Consider the following 23,876-nt stretch of genomic DNA (forward strand, 5'->3'; position numbering starts at 1 on the left):
ACTACTGCAGGAACCCAGGTGTCAATTACAGGGCTCAATTTTGGGGTGCCCTGGGCAGGAGTGTGTGGGAGATGGAGCTGCAGGCCTAGCCTCTGGGTCCTGCCCGTGGCCTCTCCCTGTCTGCCCCCATGGGCACTGGGATCGGGGGGGGGGAGTGCTCATGTAAAGGAGAGAGCCCAGATGACCCCGTGTCTGGCCCTCTGTCTACAGGGGAGCACCGTGGCCTGGGCGCTGGTATCTCCAAGGTGCGGAGCCTGAAGATGGACAGGAAGGTGTGGACGGAAACACTCATCGAGGTGGGGAACCAGCTATGTTTGGGGTCTGCCCCTCTCAGCTGCTGCCTGGGTCTTCCAACCCCATCTCCCCCATCTCACCAACCCCAGCACCCTGGAGCTAGAAGAGACCTTTGGGATCATCTAGGGGGTGGGATTTTGGAAAAGCTGATTTTTGGCAAAGTCAGCAAACTGGCCAGTGAGCTGAGAATGTTTTTACAATTTTAAAAGGTTGCTTGAAAAAACAAACAAACAACAACAACAAAAAACACCAAGAGGAATACGCCACAGAGACTGTGTCCTGCAAAACCTAAAATATTTACTTCATTTTATCTCTACTCATGCACCAGTGGGTGTGAGTATGTCCATTTGGGGGACGCTCACACGTGTACATTTGTGCCTGTGTACTTGGGGTTGCCAGGTACCGATATGTGTGGTAGTTACAGGGGAGAACCTGCAACAGGAGGCTGGACCAGGGCCTGACCACACATGGCCTTCCTGACAGCCCCAGCCAAGCTGCAGACTTCAGAGTAATTTGGGCGTCATATCCCCTGTGAGTTAGGGTTAGAACCCCCAGTTTACAGATGAGGATGTTGAGGCCCAGGGAGAGAAAATGACTTGCCCAAAGTCACAGAGTGAGTCAGTGGCGCCTGGGACTGTTTCCTCTTTGTTCTCTGCTCTGACCCCAGCACCCCACGCAGGCCCTGACAAACAGGCAAGGTGGGAGGCCCAGGAAATGGCTGTGGAATGAGTGATCGGCAGAATGAAAGAATGAATAAACTAGTCCCCCGAATGCCAGACTCTTGTGCACAGTCTGCCCTCACCTCTTTTCCCCTGAGCCCAGAGAGGAATGTCAGGGACAGGAGATGTTTCCAAAATCCCTGTCCACCCAGTTGGCCGAAGGGTTCGCCGCCACCCCCCGCCACCCCACCCCCGGCTGTGATAGTCTCAGGAATGCAGAGTTCCAGATGTGGGACTGGGTGGGGAAGTAGCAAGGCCCCCAGCCAGGCACCAGGCCTGGGACGTCCGCCTGTCAGACTGCCTGCCTCTTGTCCTGGGGACTGGGCTCAGACCCAGGGTTGGTGGGGGAGCACCCATGGCCGCCCGCAGGCCCTGCTGTCCCTCAGCTTCCCTGATGGAAAAGTGGGCGTGTGGCCTGGCTCTTCCAGCCCCTCACCTAACAACCTCAAAACCAGCATTTTGCCGGGCGTGGCCCCCTGGCTGTAGGCTCCCTTCTAACCTCTTGCCCACACCCGCAGCTCTTCTTACAGCTGGGCAATGCTGCTGGGAACCGCTTCTGGGCAGCCAACGTGCCGCCCAGTGAGGCTCTGCAGCCCAGCAGCAGCCCTGGTGCCCGGCGGTGCCACCTAGAGGCCAAATACCGGGAGGGCAAGTACCGACGCTACCATCCGCTCTTTGGCAACCAGGAGGAGCTGGACAAGGTCAGGGCACTGGGCCTGTGAGGCCTCTTAAAACACTCCCGTTATTCATGCCCCCCCCCCTACATTGCTCTCTCTGTTTCAGCCCATCTTTTCCACTAGCTCAGAGTGATGAGTGGCCCTGTAGGGAAACGGAGGCCCAGAGGGCAGAAGGACCCTGCCCAGCCACAGGGACAGTTGGGACAAAGCAGAGAGGAACCAGGCCTGACCCTTGGGCCAAGGCCACGTCCCCAGCATCTGTCTGCCTCCCTCCGCTCCTGATTCCTCTGTCTCCTCACCCCGTCCTGCTCCTGAATCCTGCCAAAAGGAGTGAACTTGGTGGGGATGCTATTTCCTGTCAGGCTCATGAAAAACAGCTGGCTGCTCCAACCCATCCCCTTCCACACCCCACTCAAGATGAGGCCCCTCATGGGCCCCAGGCCCTGACAGGCTGGGAGCCAAGCCCTGTCCCTGGTCTGGCTTGGCCTGAGTGGGAGGTTGCCTGTTCTGAGGCAGAGGGATGCCGCTTGTGACTTCTGGTCAACCTTCAGCCCTTCCCCCAAGCAGCCCCACCCAGTCGGGCTCAGTCCAGCTAGAAGCCCAGTGGGAGCCAGGCCTCCACCTCCCAGGAACCCAGGCGTCCAGCCCCCAGCCCAGCCCAGTCTAGCCCGCCAGCCAGGAGGGGCGGCAGCTCCCATTGGTTGGGAGGGATGGGCAGGCGGTGAGGAATTCAAATGTGGGAGGAATGAGCTACAAAGCACCCCCCTCTGGCCTTCCACAAGGCAGAGGGAGCTTGAGAGCCTTCCACAAGGCAGAGGGAGCTTGAGAGCCTCTAGAGAACACGCCTGGTGGCTGACAGGGTCCCAGGGGGCTGTCAGCAGGGTGAGGCCTGGACTGCTAGGACCCCTGGCCTCTGTGGGGATGCCCCTGCCCCCCCCCACTCCGCTTGGCCTTTCTTTTCCTCCTCCTGTCTTTCTTCCTCCCTTTCTTCTCTTTCACCCTGAGGATGGACCCCTAACCTGGGTGACCCCTTCCTCTTCCCGACCCCGCACCCCGACCCCACCGCAGCACGACCCCTGTCCCACTTGCCCCTCACTCTGGCTTAGGCTGACCCTCCCCACTCCTCTCCCCTCCTCCCAGGCCCTGTGTGCCGCAGTCACAACCTCAGACCTGGCTGAGACCCAGGCGCTCCTGGGCTGCGGGGCTGGGGTCAACTGCTTCTCGGGGGACCCTGAAGTCCCCACGCCCCTGGCTCTCGCTGAGCAGGCGGGACAGACACTGCAGATGGAATTCCTTCGAAACAACCGGACCACAGGTGAGTGGCTGGTGGGACCATCCTCCTCAAGGGATGGGGCCTCCCTGCTGCCAGGGTCTGGCCCTTTGGAGGGCATGCCAATTATTGGGTGCTAGGGGCTGGGTATTGTCCTGTGAGCTTTGATTTACGTACCACTTGAGCTCTAATTACAACTCCTCCAGGGGCCCTGGTGCAAGAGTGTGTGTGACGTTTCGGGTTTGCACATCAGTGTACATCTGTGCCTCTGGCTTCCCCTTCACACGCGTGTTTGTTTGCATCTCCCTTTGTGTCTCCGTCTCTGCATCTCTTTGTGTATTTGTGGGTTCCTCCCTGACCCAAGTGTGGGACCTCGGGGTGGCATCCGTGTGCCGGTGTCCGTGTGTCTCTGAGTTGCTGTGCTCTGCTTCCTTGCCCCTGGGAGTGTCGAGGGCGTTGGAGTTTGTGCATGTGCAGAGCGTGTCTGCGCTGCTGTCGGGGGGAGGTGCTGCATTTCTCTGTGTGCGGGGGACTCACCACAGCAGCCCTGTCCGCCGTTCTGTCTGGGTGGGGCTCTGTTGCAGACGGGTTGGGTCCCGTTTGGCTCCCGCTCTCGGGGTAGCTGAGGAGGGGGTGGTGGGGGTGAGCGCCGCTGGTCATGGCCCAGCGCTAGCCTCTGGGGCCACATCCTAGGACTGAGGGTGGAGATCTGCGGCCAGGACTCTGGGCTCAGGGCCATGGGTGGGTGGGGTGCGCCGGGCTGGAGAGAGCCCAGGTGTCCGGGGAAGGCACAGGAGACCACCCAGCTGGCTTGGGCTTTGGGACTGCTGGGAGCAGGGCTGGAGCCAGGCTGCTTCCTTAGGCTTTGCAGTGTCTGAGACACGCTCCCTTATTGTTGGTGAGTTTGCTCGAGGGCCCCCCCCCCCGCCCACTGTAGTGTACTGGTCCTGTGCCTGCAACAGGAAGAGCTGGGCTGGGGATTCAGGGGAGCTCCCTGGAAGGAGAGGTACTGCAGCCGGGCCTTGTGAGTGGGATGGAATTCTCACAAGTGGGGAAAGGTGGAGAATGGCTTAGGCAGAATCCTGAATGTGGCAGTAGGAGCCCAGGAGTGCTAGTCAGGGAACGGTGCTGGGGAAGGAGGGGCGGGTGACTTGAGTGCCAGCTTAAATACCCAGCCCAGGTGGGGGCGAGGGGGACACCCTTGGATGGTGAGCATGACCAGCCACTCTTTACCCCCCTTCCCAAAAGAGGTACCTCGGCTGGATTCAGTGAGGCCCCCGGAAAAGCACTACTCAGTTGTCCTGCCAACTGTGAGCCACAGCGGCTTCCTCTACAAGACCGCTTCCGCCGGGAAGCTGCTACAGGACCGCCGGGCCCGGGAAGGTGGGTGGCGGGCCAGAGCCCGCCCTGGCCATGGCATCCTGGCATGGTGGCTGGGCCAGAGAAGCCAGAGCTGGCCAGGCTGGGGGATCCATGAGGGCACCAAGTGCACTCTGGGTGTGGTCTCGGGTACACAGTTGGTGCTTAATAAATGGGCTGATCGGGGTGGGAGTAGAGCATGGCACTGCAGAGCAAGTCACTGCCAGCGTTTCCTTTAAAACAAAGAAGACTTTATTGAGTACCTATTAGGTGTGGGCCCTGTTTTGGGCATCTGGTATTTGGAGCACGTGGATGCTAGGAAGTTTGAGGACTAAGCTTAAAGGTCTGTCCATCTATCACCTCAGCCTTCCATTTGCTCCCAACTCTGAGTAAAATCCACGGTCCTTACTACCACGTCCCGCAAGGACCTGCACTCAGCCGCCCCACCCCATTACCTCTCTGACTCCTCTTCCCTCGCTCACTCTGCTCCAGCTTTACTGGCCTCCTTGCTGTTTCTCAAACATAACATTCATGCTCACCAGACCCTTTGTACTTGCTGTTCCCTCTGCCCAAAATGCTTTTCCCTAAATATCTGCATGGTTAGTCTCTCACTTCAAACAGGTCTCTGTTTAAATGTCACTCCTCGAAGACTTCATTCCCCACCGCTTAATCCAAAATAGCAAGCCCTACTTTCGCACTACTTACCTGACATTATTCATGGGTCTGTTTATTGATTCTCTGTGCCCTCCCGGAGTATAAACTTCTCTTGGCCAGCGCTGCAGCCCCCAGCACCTAGCACAGTGTCTAGCACACAGTGGGCCCTTGCAGGTGTCTGCAGGATGAGGAGTGACTGAGGCAGGGCTGGCGCTCCTGGAGGGAGCCCAGGCTGGGAGGCAGGCTCTGGGACACACTGCCTTCAGAGGGCAAATGTCATGTCCTCGTAGCCAGGATGACAGACAGTATCTGCTGTGTGAGCATCGTTGAGGCCGTTGCTCACCGCATCCCTCAGCACCCCCAGATGAAGCCCTCCAACTCCCAAAGAGATTTCTTTGGAACTCTGTGTTACTCGCCACCTCACTGCCCCTGGGGCGCTGCCCCTAGTCTACCTTCCTCTGCCTGGCAATGTCATTTATATAACTGCCTGGGTCATCCTTTTTTCACTCTGGGTGCCAGGAAGCTCTGAGCCAACACTCAATGCTGTGAACTATACAAGCCTGCATGGCCTTGACAATCTGTTCTTTCTCCTACTTTCCTGGTCCAGATTCCCATTTCTGTTCCTTTATGGGATCTTGTCAGTCTCCTCAGAGTCACTATAGGAGGAAGCAGAGTATAGAACAATGGGCACTGCTGGCAAAGGAGGGTGGGGCACAGGGGGTTATGGTATGAAAGGCTTCCTATGGCATTTGGGCTGGCCTTGAAAGATAGAGGGTGTGGGTGAAGGGAACAGGGTGAGCAAAAGCAGGGAGTGTGGGGTGTGTGTGCAGGAGTGGTCAGAGAGGTGGCCGGGGAGGTGGGCAGGGGCAGACCTGGCAGGTCCGGGGGAGAGGTGTGGGCTGGGCTGGGTTGGTGGAGCTACAGGGAGGAGGATGGATTTGGGGGAAGCTTGTGAGTTAGAATGGAGAGGACATGGGTCAGGTGGGAGTGGAGGCCCAGGGAGGATGCAGAGGTAGTGTTCAGGTGAGGGTGAAGGGCTCCCTCATGGTTCCCCTGCCCAACTTCTCCCCAGAATTCAGCCGACGCTGGTGTGTGCTTAGCGACGGGGTCCTGAGCTACTATGAGAATGAGCGGGCAGTGACCCCCAACGGGGAGATTCGGGCCAGCGAGATTGTGTGTCTGGCAGTGCCCACTCCCAACACCCATGGGTGAGCACCCCTGGGCAGAATCACAGACTGTTATTGATGTAAAGTCCAAACCTCCATTGGGGAGACAGGGAAACAGGCCCAGAGAGGGGCAGGGCCTCCCCAGGGTCGGACAGCAAGCTGGGGCTGTGCAGGGGCTAAACCGGGTTTCCCGAGGCCCTAGCCTAAGGCTTTTCTCCCACCTCATAGGGGGCCAGGGGAAGGGTAGTCACCAGGGCAGTGTGGTGGGTGAGGGGGCAGTGTTGGGTGGAGTGGGCCTGAATCCTGGCCTGTGTATCTACAGTTTTGAGCACACCTTTGAGGTGTACACAGAAGGAGAGCGGCTGTACCTGTTTGGGCTGGAGAGCGCAGAGCTGGCTCGTGAGTGGGTCAAGTGCATTGCTAAGGTGGGCCTGGGTGAGCAGGCGGGTGTGGGAGGAGTCTGTCAGGGCCCAGGGTAGGACCTCCTGGCCAATCCCCCCTGTATCCCAGCTTTCCCACCGCATGGATCAGGGGCTGGATGGAGGGCAGCAGACACAGAGCCAAGGCCCTGATGTGATCTGCAGCTCCCTGGTGGTGGGGGAGGTCAGGAGACCTATCTCAACTATGTGGAAGGAGGGCCGTGGGCCTTGCACTCCCTAGGTGCTCAATATATGTTTAATAATGAATGACAGGCAGAGCCATCCTAGGATGGACAGTGCTGCCTCCAGGGGGAGCGCCTTGTCCTGGAGGAAGGAGGCAGGAAGGCTGCAGAGGAGAGCTCTGCCCTGGGGACTAGAATCAGGTGCCCTCTGGCTCTCCTGTGCCGTGAGGGCCTGTGACTCTCATCCTCTTGTTCATCGACCAGTCATCTGTGAGCCTCCTGACAGTCAGTCCTCAGAGCCCCGGGGATCCAGGTGAACCCATCTTGATCCCAGCTCCTCAGTGGCTTCCATGCTGGTAGGGGAGACAGATGGGGTCCAAACAGCAAAAACTGTAATTGGTGCTACAACAGAGGGCAAGAATGCCTTGGTGCTGTGGGGCCCCAGAGAAGGGACATCCCTAATGGTGTCTGGGAAGGTGTTCCAGAGGAGGGCATATCTGAGTGAGTATGAAGTGGGACATGATACCCAACTTAGTTCACTGTGCCGGGTTCTGCCCTGGGGGAGAGAGAGGAGACAGCTGGGTGGAAAACAAGTACATGCCCACAAGCCAAAGGGCTGGGGTATCCAGGGCGGGCAGTGCTGTTGGCTGATGCAGCCTCCCTGGCCCTCTCCCCTTTCTCTGGCCTCCCCACCAGGCGTTCGTGCCTCCCCCGGCTGAGGATCTGCTAGCCCGGGATTTTGAGAGGCTTGGGCGCCTACCCTACAAAGCTGGCCTGAGCCTACAGCGGGCCCAGGAGGGCTGGTTTGCCCTCCTCGGCTCCGAGCTCCATGCTGTCTTCCCAGAGGGGCCCTGCGAGGAGCCGCTGCAGCTTCGGAAACTACAGGAGCTTTGTGCGTGCACCTGGGCCTGGGCCCCAATCTCCGGGGCACCCTATCCTGGGCTCCCAGGCCCCAGCCCCTCCCCAGAAGTTTGAACTGTACCCTAGCCTGGCCAGAAGGAGCCAGCCTGCCCTCTCATGTCCTCTCCTGGCCTTGGGGTGCATCTCAGCCACCCCAGGGGTTGGTGGGTGTGTCCCAGGGGTGTGTGGACGCAGAGAGCCTCAGCAGGGAGCAGGCTGGGGACCATGAACAAGGCCTGGGCCTCACCTCAACCCATCCCTCCACAGCCGTCCAAGGGGACAGCGAGAACCAGGTGCTGGTGCTGGTGGAGCGACGGAGGTGAGCTCTGGCCTCCCTGAGGGGCTCTGAGAAGCCTGGAAAGTCTGACAGGCCTGGGAGGGGTGGGGCAGGGGTAGGTCCCCAAGTGACTGACTCCCCGGCCCAGGACGCTGTACATCCAGGGGGAGCGGCGGCTGGACTTCACGGGCTGGCTGGGGGCCATCCAGAAAGCAGCGGCCAGCTCAGGGGACACGCTGTCGGAGCAGCAGCTTGGAGACTCGGATATCCCGGTGATTGTGTACCGCTGTGTGGACTACATCACCCAGTGCGGTGAGCCCCGCCCCCATGGCACAGGCCGCGCCCCTCCCCACCCTCCTGCCCCAGAGGCCAAGCCTCGCCTTCCCGGCCCTGAGGCCCTCCCCTTGACCAATGCTCCTGGCCCCTCACGTTTGGCTCCGCCCCCAGCTCAGCCCCACCCCTCTCCAGGCCTGACGTCGGAGGGCATCTACCGCAAGTGTGGGCAGACATCAAAGACACAGCGGCTGCTGGAGAGCCTGCGGCTGGACGCTCGCTCTGTGCGCCTCAAGGAGGGCGAGCAGCACGTGGACGACGTCTCCTCGGCGCTCAAGCGCTTCCTGCGAGATCTGCCCGATGGGCTCTTCACTAGAGTCCAGCGCCTAGCCTGGCTGGAGGCCTCAGGTGGGCCCTGCAGCCCGTGCCCAGCCTGAGACCAGGCCAGTGCTGCTGACTTGTACACTCTGATCTCAGTTTTCCCTCCCCTCCCCGTCATGCACTTGGACTAGGCATGCCCCAGTGGTGGGCTCCAGTCCTTCTCCCTCCTTTCTTCTTATTCCTATTGTCACTCTATTACAGAGCCAGGGTCCCTTGGAGAATTCTTTATCTTTGCTGCATGGCTGGCCTGATTTGACTTAGAGGGGGCCAGGGAGTGGTGTCACCTAGGATGAGAGGCAGGGCAGCCAGAGGGGTGGGACAGGGGAGGTGGTTACAAGAGGGTTCCTGACCCGATCCATCTTCCCCCCACCCAGAGATTGAGGATGAAGAGGAGAAGGTCTCCAGGTACCGAGAGCTACTGGTGCGTCTGCCCCCAGTCAACCGGGCCACGGTGAAGGCCCTTATCAGCCACTTGTACTGGTGAGAAGCGGTGCTACCTGGGGGCTGGGGTAGAAAAGACTCTTTTATTCCCAATTTGGCTGCCTGTTCTCCCCGGGAACCAAGTGGGCCTGGGAACTGAATGTTGCCTTATGATGTGCTCTGGTCTTGGACACTTTGTCTCCCAGCTTACTTCCTGCAGGGTGGGAGAATAGAGGCGGTTTCAGCTGGTGGACAGATCTCTCAGTTTCCCAGCCCTGCTTCTCCCCAGGACCCAAGATATGGCCAGAAAGACTGTCCCCTCGTCTCCTTAACTATTGTCCTCTCTGACTGGGACCTCCCCTGGCCTGTCTCCAGGGGCCATGCATGGGCTTGTCAGGAATTGGGCAGGTGAGGTGGGGAAGTCCTGGGCTGACTCCTCAAGGCTTCCATCCTTCCCTGTTCAGTGTCCAGTGCTTCTCAGACACGAACCAGATGAACACGCACAACCTGGCCATTGTGTTCGGGCCCACGCTCTTCCAGACAGATGGTCAGGACTACAAGGCCGGCCGCGTGGTGGAAGACCTCATCAGCCACTATGTGATGGTGTTTAGTGTGCGTCCCCAGCCAGTGGGCAGTGGAAGGCAGAACTCAGCCCTGGGCGGCAGTGACCATCTGTCCCTCTCCCTTTCCCAGGTGGACGAGGAGGAGCTGAGGAAGCAGCGGGAGGAGATCACTGCCATTGTGAAGATGCGTGTGGCTGGCACTGCTAGTGGGACTCAGGTGAAGGGCAGGGCCTGGGGTGGGGGGCTCAGGCCAGCCACCTGCACCTGCTCCCCAGGCCTCCAGCTGAGCCCTGTCTCCCCACAGCACGCCGGCGACTTCATCTGCACTGTGTACCTGGAGGAAAAGAAGGCGGAGACAGAGCAACATGTCAAGGTGAGGGCCAGGGACCTAAAAGTTAAGGGGCCGGGAGAGTCAGGCTGGGCTGGGTGCAGGCTCAGATGACCAGGGGAGCACAGCTTCCATGCTGAGGGGAGCCCTGGTTTGGGACCTGTATCTGGCTAGTGCCGGGGCCTGTCTCTTTCCCTTTTCCCCACCCAGCTCATCAGGACCACTCAGACACCCCCCTGCATCCCAGGACTCCAGAGGACCCTGAGAGGGGTGGGCTCGGCCCCTCGATCACACAGCAGGGTTGTGGCAGAGCAGGGGCTGGGGATGGGGTAGGCTGATCTCCTCCTCCTGCTGGGTCCCCACAGATCCCAGCATCCATGACAGCTGAGGAGCTCACCCTGGAGATCTTGGATCGCAGGAATGTGGGCATCAGGGAGAAGGACTATTGGACCTGCTTCGAGGTCAACGAGAGGGAGGAGGCAGGTGGGTGACCACAGGATTGGTGCAGGAAACGGGGTGGCCCCAGTCTGTCCTCCTCTACCCCACAGTGTGCTGACAGTGGTGGTGAAGGGGGTTTTAGATGATGGATGTTGCTGTCACGCTGTGATCTCAGTGATGGTGGTGATGTGCTGGCAGGGGTTCAGGTGACGTGGCTGATGGAAGGGACCGTGAAGGGGTAGATGGTGTCGGCTCTGGCGCTTTCTCAGGTGTCGGCGAGAATGGTGCTGCTTGCAAGGGTGGAGATGCTGAATTTGATAATGGGATTGTGAGTGACAGCGTTGGTGGTGAGGGGGTCGTGGGTGGTGATGAGCATGCCGAAGGAGTGGGGTGGGCTGTTGTGAAGGCGCCAAGGGGAAGGTGAAGGGGAGTGATAAAGGCATTTTAGGGTGAAGGATGGTCTCAGTGGCAGTGGAGGATGAGGGCGTATCTGTTCATTTGTTTTACCGTTATTTGTTGAGTGCCAGGCACTGGGCAGGGAAGCCAGAAACACAGTCCCTACCCTCTTGGGGGTAGTCTGGTATGGAATAGAGACACTAGTCCCATGATCACACCGGTAAACGCACAACTACAGCCGTGTTAACTGCTGTGAAGGAAAGGGCCACAATGCCACCAGAGCTGTTTTTAAATTTTTATTATTCATTTATTTATTTTTGCTGCATTGGGTCTTCGTTGCTGCACGCGGGCTTTCTCTAGTTGTGGCGGGCGGTGAGCGGGGGCTACTGTTCTTTGCGGTGCGCGGGCTCCTCATTGCGGTGGCTTCTCTTTCTTGCAGAGCACGGGCTGTAGAGTGCAGGCTCAGTAGTTGTGGCTTGCGGGCGCTGGAGTGCAGGCTCAGTGGTTGTGGTGCACGGGCTCAGTTGCTCCGTGGCATGTGGGATCTTCCTAGACCAGGGATCAAACCCGTGTCTCCTGCATTGGCAGGCGGATTCTCAACCACTGCGCCACCAGGGAAGTCCGTCACCAGAGCGTATAACAGGGTCTTTGGCTTTGGAGTCCCTGGGTTAGGAGGTTAAGGCAGAGTAGGGGTTCCGTGGTGAAGAAGAGGGGAAAGTACTTTGAGGCAGTGGGAACAGCATGGGCAAAGGCCCTGTGGTGGCTGGGGACACTTCTTTTAAGGAGCTTAAGATAAGGACAGTGAGAGGTTGTGGCCCGGGATGGGGCTGGAGATAAAGGTGGAGGCCGCCCTCAGGGCCTGACAACAATGCAAGTCCATTGAAGGGTGAGTGGTTGGGAGCTTGAAAAGATTGCTCCTTACTGCTGGGTAGAGAGATGTGGGGAGAGGGCATGAGAGCACACAGCAGAGACTGCTTCAGAGGCCACAGTACTGGTCCAAGAAGATGGGATCATGGGCCAGGGTGGCTGCAAGGAGATGGACAGAAGCAGAGAGATTTGACACATGGAAGCTGAGAGGGAGGAGGGTTTGTTTCTGACCTGGGTGGCCTGGGGGGGTGGTGCCGGTTTCCCTGATGAGGACACACAGGGAAGATCACCGGCTTGGTTTTGGACATGTTGGGTTGGAGCAGGTTTGGTCCCAGCCACATGTGTTGGGTGTGGGAGGTGGTCAGGGCAGCGGTGTGGCGCCAGGAGGCAGAGGGAGTAGACAGTGCCCTTGGGCACGTAGGTGATGTGTGTACATGGGCCAGCCCTCAGTGCTGTAGGCCAAGTGGCCCTGGTGACGGTGTGCCCTCTCCCCAGAGCGCCCCCTGCACTTTGCGGAGAAGGTGCTGCCCATCCTGCATGGGCTGGGCATGGACAGCTACCTGGTGGTGAAGAAGCACCAGTCCATGGAGGCCATGCTGCTGTACCTAGGTAGGTGGTGTCCCTGGATGGGTGGTGCCTACAGGGTCGGGCAGCCTGGTGGCAGGTCCCTCCATCCAGAGCTGGGGCATGATCAGGAACAGCCCAGGCAGAGGGCGCCAGGCGGGCAGGCCTCTTCGGAGGCTGGGGCAGGATGGACCCTGCCCTGGGTGTCTGTGTCTATGGGCGGGGCGTTGGTGCAACCCTGTGCCCACTCCACTCCTCCCCCAGCCAGCCATGTGGGTGAAACCAAGCACGGCATGATGAAGTTCCGAGAGGACCGCAGCCTCCTGGGCCTGGGCCTGCCCTCAGGGGGCTTCCACGATCGCTACTTCATCCTCAACAGCAGCTGCCTGCGGCTCTACAAGGAGGTCCGGGTACGTGATCCTGCTGGGTCCTGCCCCGAGGAGGGCACCAGCGTCCGGGTACGTGATCCTGCTGGGTCCTGCCCCGAGGAGGGCACCAGCGCCCGGGTACGTGATCCTGCTGGGTCCTGCCCCGAGGAGGGCACCAGCGCCCGGGTACGTGATCCTGCTGGGTCCTGCCCCGAGGAGGGCACCGGCGCCCCGGTGTGCTCAGACATCCGAGCACAGATGTCCCCCTGGGCCTAACAGTGGGAGCGTCCCCATCACGGGGTCTCGGGGTGGCACAGCAGTTGTGGGGAGCTGTGGATTCTCAGAGACCCTCCTGCTGTGGCCCTCGGTGATCACATGGCTTTGCCCTGGAGCCCTCCTAGGCCCTGGTACCTGGATGCCATCACATCAGGCTTGGGCTGCTCACCTGTGCCAGGTCATGGCACCCACAAGAACATGCTACGTGGTGACAGCCCCAGGTTGTGGCCTGTGCATGCCTTGTTGCTTCATAGGCCATACCCCATCCCGGCCCACTCCATGCACGCCCATGCTGTCCACACGCCGGGCGTCCTCCCAGACCAGACGCCATCTCCGTCCTAGCACTGCCCCCGCTGCCCCAGCATACAAGCCACATCCCGCCATGCACCACTACACACACTGTCCTAGTTCTGGACCTGGGCCTCCTTCTTCCGTAACCCTGATCCTCTATCAAACAGAGCCAGAGGCCGTGGAGCGGGGCCCCTGAGACCGTGAGTAGCTGCGGGTCAACTGCCGGCTGCCTTACACCTCCTGGGGGCCAAGTGAGCCTAGTGGGAGCGTGGGGACCCAGCCAGAGCTCCTGGCCGTCTCCAGGCATGGTTTCCCGGCCTCCACCCTAGGGCTTGTGGCCTAGGCTCCTTCTCTTCATCCCAACCCTATCCCAGAGTGCTTCTCCCAAGATAAGGGCCCCCGTCAGTGTGATGCTCTAGACTTTTCCAAAAGCTTCAGGGTGGAGGCTGTGGAGCCAGTTAATGGAAGCCCCTAGGTTTGGATTAGAGCTCTGATCTTCACCTCCTGTCACCCCTGGAACCACCCTCTTCCCAGCCCTGGAGAGAGTTCCAGGGCTATTAGAATGTGCTCGCTACTGCCCTCATCTTAAAACGCAAGAGCAGGACTACAGAGGCCTGTGGTGTATCCCCCAGCTGTAGTGGCCTCCCTAGCTGGTTGCCAGCCTTTGTTTGCACACCCTGGGAGAGGGGAGTTCATCCTCTCCTCCCTTGGTGCTGCTCTGTCCCTAGAATGATAGTATCATACTGAGTATCACTGTTCAGGTTCAGCTGAGATCTGCCTCCCATGACACCCCTGTGGATCCCAGCTGTGCCTTGGGTGCCACAGAGTATAGATGCTCTGCAGAGACAGGCAACAGAAACGGGTTTCTAAGGCCAGGGGTCCAGCCTGAGCTCCTACCAGTGTCTCCTGCCCTTTCTGCCCCTTGCGTCTCCTGAGGACATCTGGACAGGCCTGGCTGCCGTGGGAGCCCAGCAGATAGAGCAGGACCCTCACCTCCCTCTCTCTGCACGTTACACCTCTATTAATGCAGCCTGGGCTCCTGCTGACCCTTGTGGGGAACGCCTCTTCTTCTCTCCTTTGCCTCCCTCTGTGATCACATCCTTGCTTCTGGGCCCATCCACCCCTCCGGTCAGTTCCCCTTGGTTCTAGATGCTATTTCCCTGGCCCTCTCCCTCTAGAGGTGCTTAGCCCCTTGGAATAGAACCAGACCGTCAGTGTGGGCAGGGAGGAGGGAGAATGGCTGAGGCACCTGGAAAAGCAGCTGCTGGTCCCTTGACACAGAGGAGAGGAGGCAGGAGAGCTAGAAAGAAGCAGATCTAATGTTTATCGACCCAGGCTTGGTGCCCAGCCTTTCACATACTGGGACGTGTAATCTCACTACTGTCCTGTGTGGAGGGGTATTGTCCCTTTTTCACAGGTGAGAAAGCAGGCTTCAGGTGACTTGCCCAAGGCCATCTCTAGGTGGTAGCTTGGGACTCGAACCCAGATTTGTTAGCCTCAAAGCTTCAGCTTTTTATTCCTTGAAATATAGGAACCAAGACCTCATAGCAAGGGCTGGTCAGCTCAGGGCTAGATGGTGCTCTCCCCAGTGGCAGCCGGCACCTGGTCTCACAGGAGCCCTGGGAAGGTGTGTTTTGGCTACTGAGGTGTTGGTGATTCTGGTATTTGCTAGTCTATGGGGCAACAGGACAGAAGATTTGAAATTGGGACAGTCCCTGGCAGTTCAGGCTATGTGAACACCCAAGCCTCCTCCTGGAGTCTCCCATTGTTAAAGACCCTGAGGCCCCTGGGAAAAGCACATTCTAGAAAGATCTTGGTTCCAGCAGAGGTCTTTGAGCATCAAGGAGTGAACTTCATTCCCTGCCAGTGACCTTATACCTCGGAGATGCTGGCAACATGAGCTGTTTGATCAGAAACGAAGATTACATTGACTGACGCTCCCCCTGCCCCCCAGAGTCCCCCTCAACCTTCTTGTCTTGGCCATGCTCACATCATAAGCCTGCCACGTACACGCCACACGCACCAGTACCTGAGGAAGTAGCGGCCTGAGGGTGGTTTTTTTCTGGTTCTGAAGGAGCCACAGCCTGGCCTGACCGCCTCCATTCCCTTAATCCTCTCCACGCCCCGACTGCAACCACTGTTCCTGTCACACGCCTGGGCTGGCTCCGCCCACTCCGGAGTCACTTTACTCCTTGCTTTTAGTTCTCTTCCCCTCACACCCACAGCCCGACTTCTTCCAAGCCCACTGTCTGCTTTTCATTCCCTCAGCCTGATTCCTTCTGTACCTGCAGCTCAGTTTCCCCCACATCCTTTCTCCTGTCATGCTCAGAGCTGAATGTTGCATGCCTGCGCCTAACTTTTACGGCCTCTGTCTCAGTCTTTCCATTCCTGCTGCCTGGTTTCTTCCAACTGCAGTCTGATTTCTTCAGTGCTCTCAGCCTTGTGTCTTCCCTGCTTGCATGCAGGCCTCTTCTTTCTTGTATTCTCCCTAGACGTTGTTTCTCCCGTATCGGCAGCCTGCTCTCCTTATCTCTGCCCTGTTTCCTCCCTGCCTGCAGCCCTGATCATCTGTGCCCGTGGCTCACCTTGTTCTGGCCCTCTTGGGCACATAGCCATTGTCCTGCTATGTATGTGCAGGAGATGTGGGGCTCCCCCTTCAGGGGCTTGGTCGTTAGGAGGACTGGGGGTGAAAGCAGGGTGAAGGTTCCTAATAAGCCCTTCTTAAACTACACCCCCTGTGATAGCACCGAAGTCTCCACTGATTCCCTAGGCAGCCCATCCTATTGTGACCTCACAGGGAAGTCCACCAATTCCCGAAATTCTCCATCTCCCTGGCCATCCCCTAGTCATCCCCTAGTCCCCTCTTTTTGTTCCTGCTGAGGAGCCATGCCTGGGGGTGGCTGGGAGCAATGGTGGGGAACAGTAGAGGTGGCTCAATCTGTGACCCCCAGTTTTGGTTGTAAGTGACTCCCCCTCCCCTGCCATCCACCCTGGTGTCCCTGTTGGCACCAGGGGTGCCTGGTGGGGGCAGGGTTTCAAGCAAGTGGCTCCCAGAGCAGGAGGAAGGCTCATTCGCTTGACCTCCAACCCGCTGCTTCCCTGGAGGTCAATGCTCCCATCCCCCTGCCTCTGAGCCAGCCTGCTCCTTCCGAGCCCGGACCCATATGCAGAGGTGGGGACCAGAGATGAGCATGTCAGTGATCTGGTGCCCCTCCCCAGTACATTGGTCTGTCGCTTCCTGGCCTAGACCACTGGGAAGTTCTTCCCTTGGTCTACGGAACGGCCGTTCTGCTTCAGCTCGAGTCATTAGCCTTCACTTTGTGGAGCCAAAGAGCCAGTAACTGCTCACCTCACAAGCCTTCTGTTCACACAGTCAACCCTGGAGGCTCCATGGGGCAGGGAAGGGTGAAGAATAAATAACCTGAGACACACAGACAGCCGAGGCTCTCAGCTCCTGTACACTCGCTCAGTTTGGTGCCAAAGGGTGATGTGCAACGTGCAGACTTGTCCCTCTGCAGACAGCCTGGATCAGCCTATGATATTGACACAGATCAGTTCTCAGTTTGCAGGGCTGCAGGGAGGGACTGGGGATCAACTGCTGCGGACATCCAGCTACCTCGGGGACAAGGGTTGACTGTCTGATGCTGGGGCAGGGAGAGGGGCCTGGGGGCTCTGTTGAGCTAGATTGTGAGCAGGGAGGGCTTTGTCAGGAAGGCTTGCTGGAGGAGGGCTCCTGGGCTGGGAGGTAGAGAGGCTGGGGAGAGGGGGGAGGGAGGCACCCAGTTGGGAGATCTGCCCCAGTGCGCACCCTGACTGACTGAAGTTCCTACTCCTTCTTCCTCTGCCACCCAGAGTCACCGGCCTGAGAAGGAGTGGCCCGTCAGGAGTCTCAAAATCTACCTGGGAGTGAAGAAGAAACTCCGGCCACCCACCTGGTGAGCTGGGGCGGGGGAGGTGGGTCCACGACTAGGGCCTGCGGGGCTCAGAACTGATGGGGGAGGCACAGCTGAGGGCTGTGAACTTGACAGGGACTGGCTCATAGTTCTGAGGGTGTGGTCTCCCAGACCAGCAGCATCAGCATCACCTGGAAACACATTAGAAACCCGAATTCTTGGGTACCACCCCAGACGTGCTAAATCACGGATTCTGGGGCTGAGGCCAGCAGTCTGTGCTGTCACAAGCCACCTAGGGGACTCTGATGCTTGCTCATGTTTAAGAACCATTGGCCTGGATTGAAATCCAGTTAGTCACTGACTAGCTCTGGGACCTTTCTGTGCCTCACTTCCCACATCTGAGGAATGGGGAAAATAATGGCACGCCTGTTCCAAAGGGTGGTTGTGTGGGGTTTTTTCCTTCTTCTTTTTTTAGTTGAAGCATAATTGATATGGTGGTATGTTTTAACAGTTGAAAAGTGATGCATAGCCACTATCACTGTTATTAACTGCAGTCACTAGGCTGGGGTTTCTGGCATTCACCTTTTACCCGCTGGCTGTGCCTGCTTCTCTCTGGGGGGTAGGGCTGGGGGGTGGGGGAGCCAAGGCCCTGGGAGGCTGGCAGGGCTGTGAGAGGAAGAGGCAGCGGCCGGGATGTGCTGTGCCCACAGAAGGACTTGAACTCTGCCCCCAGCCCTGGCCCAGGCTTCTGGGCTCTGTCCTAGGCTCTCACTGGGGCTATGAGGCCTCGCTGGGCTGTCAAGTGACCCCACCTGCCCCTTCTCTGCAGCTGGGGCTTCACGGTGGTGCACGAGACGGAGAAACACGAGAAGCAGCAGTGGTGAGTGAGGGCCCCATGCCGAGGAGAGATGGTAGCATGTCCCCCTTGGTTGGGTCCCCTCACTGTCCAGATCTGGGCCCTGCCCCCGAGACCCTGGGCGGGGGAACACGGTAGGGTATCCCTGCTCAGCCAGGCCCTGGCGGCATCCAGACCTGTGCCCCACCCTGCAGGTACCTGTGCTGTGAGACGCAGATGGAGCTCCGGGAGTGGTTCGCCACTTTCCTCTTCATGCAGGTACCAGGCGCGGGGTGTGGGGTGGGTCCCGGGAAGCCTCCATTACAGAGAAGGGGTATGAGTGCTTCTTCACTGTTCAGGCCACCGATTGCTTCAGGATGTTGAGTTGCCTTTAATCCACTTGTTCGTTCATTCTCACGTAAACCCTTCCTGGTACCTGCTCTGGTCCAGCTCTGAGCCAGGCATGCTAGAGACAGAGGGTGCAGACCCCTTCCCTCGGGCACTCACTCCCCACGTAGAAAGGAAAACAGACCCAGAAGGAGCCTGTTAGAGCCCAGTGCTGTGGTGACAGAGGGAAGCCAGGGATCCTACCTCGTGGAGGTGTTGGGTGAGGTGAGGAAGGCAGCAGGGAGGGGGTATCGTGGAAGCTGAATCTTTGGGGATGAGGGAGCGTTCACCAAGCAAAGGCGGGGGTGGGGCGGCTTCGAGGCAAAGGGAACAGTTTGCACACAGGCGTAGCAGGATTGCCGACAGGGTGTAAAGGGAGAAGCCAGGCACGCTAGAAGTTGGCACTGGAAACGAAGTTGGGAGTAAAATCTCAGTCTTGAAGGCCATGCCAAGGAAGCTGAACTTGACCTAGTCGGCAGTTTGAAGGGAGAGTTTTAAGCAAGAGTGGTGCGCAGGGTTGAGTCTGAGTTTGAGGGTCCATTCTGGGTGCAGTGTGCAGGGGAGGATGGGCTGAAGGGCCGAGCCTGGAAGTGAGGAGGCCAGTGAGGTAGTTGCTGCAGTGGGCCAGGTGGGAACAGGCTGGGGAGGACTCGAAGCCAGAGCAGGGCTAGAGGGGTGGGTTGGACATAAAATAGGTGTTTGTTTGTTTGTCTTTTGGCCGTGCGGCATGCGGGATCTTAGTTTCCCTGGTTGGGATCTTAGTTCCCCAACCAGGGATCGAACCCATGCCCCAGGCAGTGGGAGCACGGACTCTTAACCACTGGATCACCGAGGAAATCCCAAAACAGGTTTTTAAAATGAGAGCTCAGAATTGTTTGGGGAGAAGGGAGACAAAACTGTACCAGGGCTTGGGCTGAGCTCTTTTAGCCCTGAGCTTCCTGGTAGTCAAAAGTCAAAAGGGAAACAGAGCAGATTCTAGAGTTTCCTTGGTTCCTGGTGAAAGGAAGCAGACATGTTCCTCTAGAACTGTTTTCTTGGCACTGCGTTCTTGAAGCGGTTTGTTTGTGGACCTGGAAATGAGGGTTGTTGAGTAATGTAATTGGCTGGGCTTTGCCGGGGATACAGTCATGTTCTCCTAACAGCTGCTTCTCATATCTGCTCAGATCAAAGCTGAGGGTTTCACCTCAGATCATAGCTGGAGGCATTTCTTGGAAGGGTGGGTGGATCCGGAGTTGAGTGTCTAGGCCAGCAAACCGAGCCCAGACCCCAACACCCCTCCTCTCCCCTGCTGCCCAGCACGACGGCCTGGTGTGGCCCTCAGAGCCCTCACGCGTGTCCCGGGCGGTGCCTGAGGTCCGGCTGGGCAGTGTTTCGCTGATCCCCCTGCGCGGCAGTGAGAATGAGATGCGCCGGAGCGTGGCTGCCTTTACTGCGGACCCCCTTTCTGTGAGTGGCTCTCCATTCCTGTGGGCAGGCGGCTGGGAACCTGGCTGGAGCCTGCCTTCCACCTGACTCACTCTGCTTCTCCTCTCTGAGTGCCCTCCGGCCCTGTCCCTCCGTCCTCATTGGGAGTCCTGACAGGCCCCTTTGGTTCACCTGGTTCCCGGGAGACCCCTCTCTGCTGGCCCCTGGCCCCTGCTCCCTGTGAGTCTTCACAACGTGCTCATGGAATCTGGACTTCTGTGCCTTCCCACAGCTCCTCCGAAACGTCTGATCGCAGGTGGGACTCTGCCACCGTGAAGCCTTCGTGGGCAGACACCCTCATGCCCTGCGTGCCTGGTGTGAGCCAGCAGGGGGCACATGAGGAAGCCGCACCCCCAGACCCCTCATCCTGACTGCAGCCTGGGGTTCCCTGGCCAGGACGTGGGGGGCAGGCAGCAGGGTCTGCCTGAGGAGGAATCCCTTACCTGCTCTGTCCAGGTGCTCAGCCCTCCTGGCCTGGCCTGCTCCCCCGCTGGGTCACACACCCTGAGTTTAAGGGGTTGGAGAGATGGGCATCAGTGAGGCACTCTGGCGGACTGCCATCCTTTCAGAGGCTCAAGGCCCTGGGGCCCCCGCTGGAAGGGAGCCCACCCCTTTGCCACAGACTCCAGAACAGCTCTAAAGGAACACTCAGCTGGGGTGGGGAGGGAGCTCTTGGGTAAATGTATACAGGGCTGAGAACTGGACTTGGGGGACTTTAGCCCCCCTTCTGGTCTGGGCTTACTGGGAGGGCCTAGGCTGCCCGGTGCCCCTTCCCCACTTTGGGGACCTTTTGATAATATAAATATATCTGTATATTTTACCCCCTGGTGCTGAGGTCTATAATTGGTTGGGGGTTTCAGGTGTCCCAGGGTAAGAGGGGACAGGAGGACAGGCACTCCAGAGGTGAGTGCCTCGGACCCTGAAGCCGGGGACCTGACCCTGCTGTCTCCAGGCCCTCAGCTGTCCAGATACTCTCCCCCTGCCCCAGACAGAGCCCCAGGCTGGCTCCAAGCTGTCCTCACTGTACTCCTGTACAGATGGCGTGGGGATTGTGGGTCCTGACTCTGACCAGGACAGACCCCAGCTAGATTGAGTCCCTCTCCCTGCTGTAGTCTGATTCTGAGCCAGGGGCTGGTTGTGTGGTATGTGAGTGACTCAGGGTAGCTCGTCATTAGCCCTTCTAGAGACACAAGGTCACGGAGGGAGTGACAGGACCTTTATTAAATTAGGAAGAAGGTCCTCAGGTTACCCTTGGCTCCTGTGCACACCCCTTCAGAGGTGCCCTGCCTTGGACCAGGAAGCTGCCCTCACTGGCCACCTCCAAGAAGACAAGGCCCTGGCAAGTGGGGGGGCGATAAGGAGCTGTTCAGAGACGAATTGGGGACTCCCTGGGAAGGTGCCAGATACCACATTCCGCCTCTGCCTAGAGCCTCATTCCCAGCCTCTCTCCAGGGGCCCAGCGGGCAGACAGGCTGGCCTCCCAGCCTCAGCCTCAGCCGCTGGAGCTGGGCAAGCTGGGCAAGCTGGGCAGCCCCTGACTTCTCACTGATCCAGTTCAGTGGGGAGGCCTGGATGCCGGTGGGGGTCTTGGTGGCCTGGACTCCAGGTTCCTTGTTCCTGTCTCTCGGGAAGGGGAGGTAGATGCCACACTGGAATGGGTTCTCTGGCCGGCTTCACAGGCTGGGACTAAGCCCCTCCCCACTCCGAGTCTCCCACTTTTGTCTTGCCCTAGGTGGGCTGCTCCAGGCCAGGCTGACCATTCCACCTGCAGCCAGGAGAAGACCCTTGTTCAAGTGCTCAGGGGCTGGAATTCTTCCCTGGATCTGACCTTGGACTGACCAGCTAACCCTGAGGCCCAGAGAGAGGGTGGGTGAGACTGGAGGCGCTCCCCCGCTAGGCTGCCAAGTGTCACTTGCCCCAGCTCAGGGACAGCCTGCAATGACCGCATTGGGCCACCAGGGGGCAGCCACGGACAACTCAACATTGCTGGGTCCCAGAACAGGTTCTGGAGGACCCCACGTCTTCTGTTGGAGTGTGGGGTGAGACCTGGCCCTCCCTGCCTTTGACCCCAGGGCTGGTGATACTGTGGAAGGCAGCACAATACAAGAAGTGCTTTGGACTCCCAGGCCATTGGAACCCGAAGGAGGGAGGAAAGGCCTTTGTGGGTCAGTGCCTGTGTATTCTATGTACTGTCTCCTGGCAGAGGAACAAAGGCCAGAGAAGGGAAATGACTTGCCCAAGGTCACACAGCTCTTCTGAATCAGGGTTGAGGTCCATCTCCACTGCCCCATTTTGGGGGGTTCTCCTTCCTCCACTCCCTTCCTGATTCCAGCTCTGCTGTCTCCTCTCATAAGTGGCCCCATTTGTCCCCTGGGGAAGGGGATCTGCGCTGTCAAGAGTTAATGATGCTTAAAGTGCTTTTCCTGGGGATCAGGGATGACATCCCAACGGGAGTCTTCGGGGCCTCAACCGTAATGAATTATGGTAAAGACAACAGTGTTGGGTGGATTAGGGCAGGAGGCTCTGCTTGTGTTTGTGACAAAGATTTGTAGATATGGGGTCTCTTGGGACCCTGGGTGGTTTGTTCACATATTATTTGAGGTTGGGTTGAGGGGGGATGGATAAAGAACCTGGAGCCAGACCTGCCGAGGTGTGGGCAGCAGCTCTTGGAGAGGCAGGAGGCTTCCTGGAGGAGGAGGTGCCCCTGAATTGGCCCTGAAGACTGGAAGCCTTTCCAGCTGTACATGGTAAGGAGGGGGTGCAAGTTGGGGTGAGGGTGGGTCGAAGTGTTGGGGGAGGAGGACAGGGCTTCCAGGGTCAACCCAAGTCATGGCCTAATGGCAGGGGAGCATGGGGAGACCTGGGAGAGAAGGCTATGGCAAGTCAGAGCTTGGGGGTGAAGGCACTGTGGATGGAGAGGAGGCTGAGCGGGGTGGGGAGTGGGGGCTGGGAGGTGGTGTGGGGTGTCTGTCTCTCTTCCGCCTCCTTCCTGCTCAACCCGCCTACCCTGCAAAGCATTCAGCAGCCATCCAGCCCTCGAGGGCCGGGCCTCAGGAGACCACTGGGCTCCACAAGAAATCGATGGGGCTGGGGAAGGGAAGATGGGCCCTGCCTCCTCTCCGCCTCCCCCTGAGCCCGAGGATTGGAAGCGGGGCCTGGAGCTGAGACCTTCTTTCCTGGCCCCATGCTCTCATGGCTCCTAAGCCCCCTGCCCACAACTGGTTGTTGTTTTTTTTTTTTTTTTTAAAGATGTTGGGGGTAGGAGTTTAGTAATTTATTTATTTATTTTTGCTGTGTTGGGTCTTCGTTTCTGTGCGAGGGCTTTCTCTAGTTGTGGCAAGCGGGGGCCACTCTTCATCGCGGTGCACAGGCCTCTGACTAGCGTGGGCTCTCTTGTTGCGGAGCACAGGCTCCAGACGCGCAGGCTCAGTAGTTGTGACTCATGGGCCTAGTTGCTCCGCGGCATGTGGGATCCTCCCAGACCAGGGCTCGAACCCGTGTCCCCTGCATCGGCAGGCAGATTCTCAACCACTGCGCCACCAGGGAAGCCCCAAACAACTGGTTGTTTTTGAAAAGCGGGGGTGTGGATGCCAACTGTCGGGGCAGATGCCGACACTCCTGTCTACAAACTAGATTTGGCTGAGTTCCTGAGGTCTCTGATCCTCAGTTTTCTCTTCTGTTCTTTGGAGGTATTAATAGCACCCACTAATGGGAGGATTAAAGAGCTAGTAAGCGTGAAGTACCCAGCACTGTCCCTCGATAACCCCCTTCCCAAATACGTCTGGGGAGGCATCATGGCATCCAGAGTCCTTTCCAGGCCCAATATATTTTCATTCAACAAGCATTTCTTGAACACCTACAGTGTGTTCAGGGCTTCACTGAACAATGAGCCGGAGCAGATGAATAAGTGGTGTGGAGGAAGGAGGAGGTCTTCTGGTTGGAGGAATTGATCAAGAAAGACTCCAAAGAGGAGGTGAGCCTGGAGGGACAAGCAGTGTTTCTGCAGGTGGAGTTGAGAGGGAGACATTTCTGGGAGAGGGAATGGCAGGAGCCACAGGCAAGCTGTTGTGGCCCTGCAGCGAGCAGCCTGTTGTGGTTGGAGCTTAGTGCACCACTGTCACTCCAGGGCCTGTCCCCCATGCCTCTGGTGTTGGGGTCTTCCCCAGCCAGCTTCCTTTGGTCAGCTCTGTGACCTAAGTGACCCAGACTTTGATC

At 58.5% G+C, this 23,876-nt stretch overlaps 1 protein-coding gene across 4 annotated transcripts in view; it reads left to right on the forward strand.

The window, feature by feature from the left end:
* Nucleotides 1-20,481, forward strand: part of ARAP1 (ArfGAP with RhoGAP domain, ankyrin repeat and PH domain 1) — a 63,416-nt gene extending 42,935 nt beyond the window's left edge. For all 4 annotated transcript variants that reach the window (XM_060018321.1, XM_060018322.1, XM_060018324.1 and 1 more), the window contains 23 exons: nt 211-296; nt 1,532-1,714; nt 2,831-3,005; nt 4,209-4,343; nt 6,046-6,181; nt 6,462-6,564; nt 7,437-7,632; nt 7,908-7,959; nt 8,066-8,229; nt 8,386-8,598; nt 8,946-9,051; nt 9,456-9,603; nt 9,685-9,771; nt 9,859-9,927; nt 10,248-10,365; nt 12,079-12,192; nt 12,412-12,557; nt 13,250-13,282; nt 16,935-17,017; nt 17,805-17,855; nt 18,026-18,089; nt 19,494-19,643; nt 19,894-20,481. In XM_060018321.1, coding sequence (XP_059874304.1) covers nt 211-296; nt 1,532-1,714; nt 2,831-3,005; nt 4,209-4,343; nt 6,046-6,181; nt 6,462-6,564; nt 7,437-7,632; nt 7,908-7,959; nt 8,066-8,229; nt 8,386-8,598; nt 8,946-9,051; nt 9,456-9,603; nt 9,685-9,771; nt 9,859-9,927; nt 10,248-10,365; nt 12,079-12,192; nt 12,412-12,557; nt 13,250-13,282; nt 16,935-17,017; nt 17,805-17,855; nt 18,026-18,089; nt 19,494-19,643; nt 19,894-19,911 — 2,630 coding nt within the window. In that variant the 3' untranslated portion in view covers nt 19,912-20,481. The remainder of the gene's footprint in view (nt 1-210; nt 297-1,531; nt 1,715-2,830; nt 3,006-4,208; nt 4,344-6,045; nt 6,182-6,461; nt 6,565-7,436; nt 7,633-7,907; nt 7,960-8,065; nt 8,230-8,385; nt 8,599-8,945; nt 9,052-9,455; nt 9,604-9,684; nt 9,772-9,858; nt 9,928-10,247; nt 10,366-12,078; nt 12,193-12,411; nt 12,558-13,249; nt 13,283-16,934; nt 17,018-17,804; nt 17,856-18,025; nt 18,090-19,493; nt 19,644-19,893) is intronic.
* Nucleotides 20,482-23,876: the final 3,395 nt, after the last annotated feature.

This window comes from Delphinus delphis, chromosome 8 (assembly GCF_949987515.2).
Source record: "Delphinus delphis chromosome 8, mDelDel1.2, whole genome shotgun sequence".
NCBI classification, from domain to species: Eukaryota; Metazoa; Chordata; class Mammalia; order Artiodactyla; family Delphinidae; genus Delphinus; species Delphinus delphis.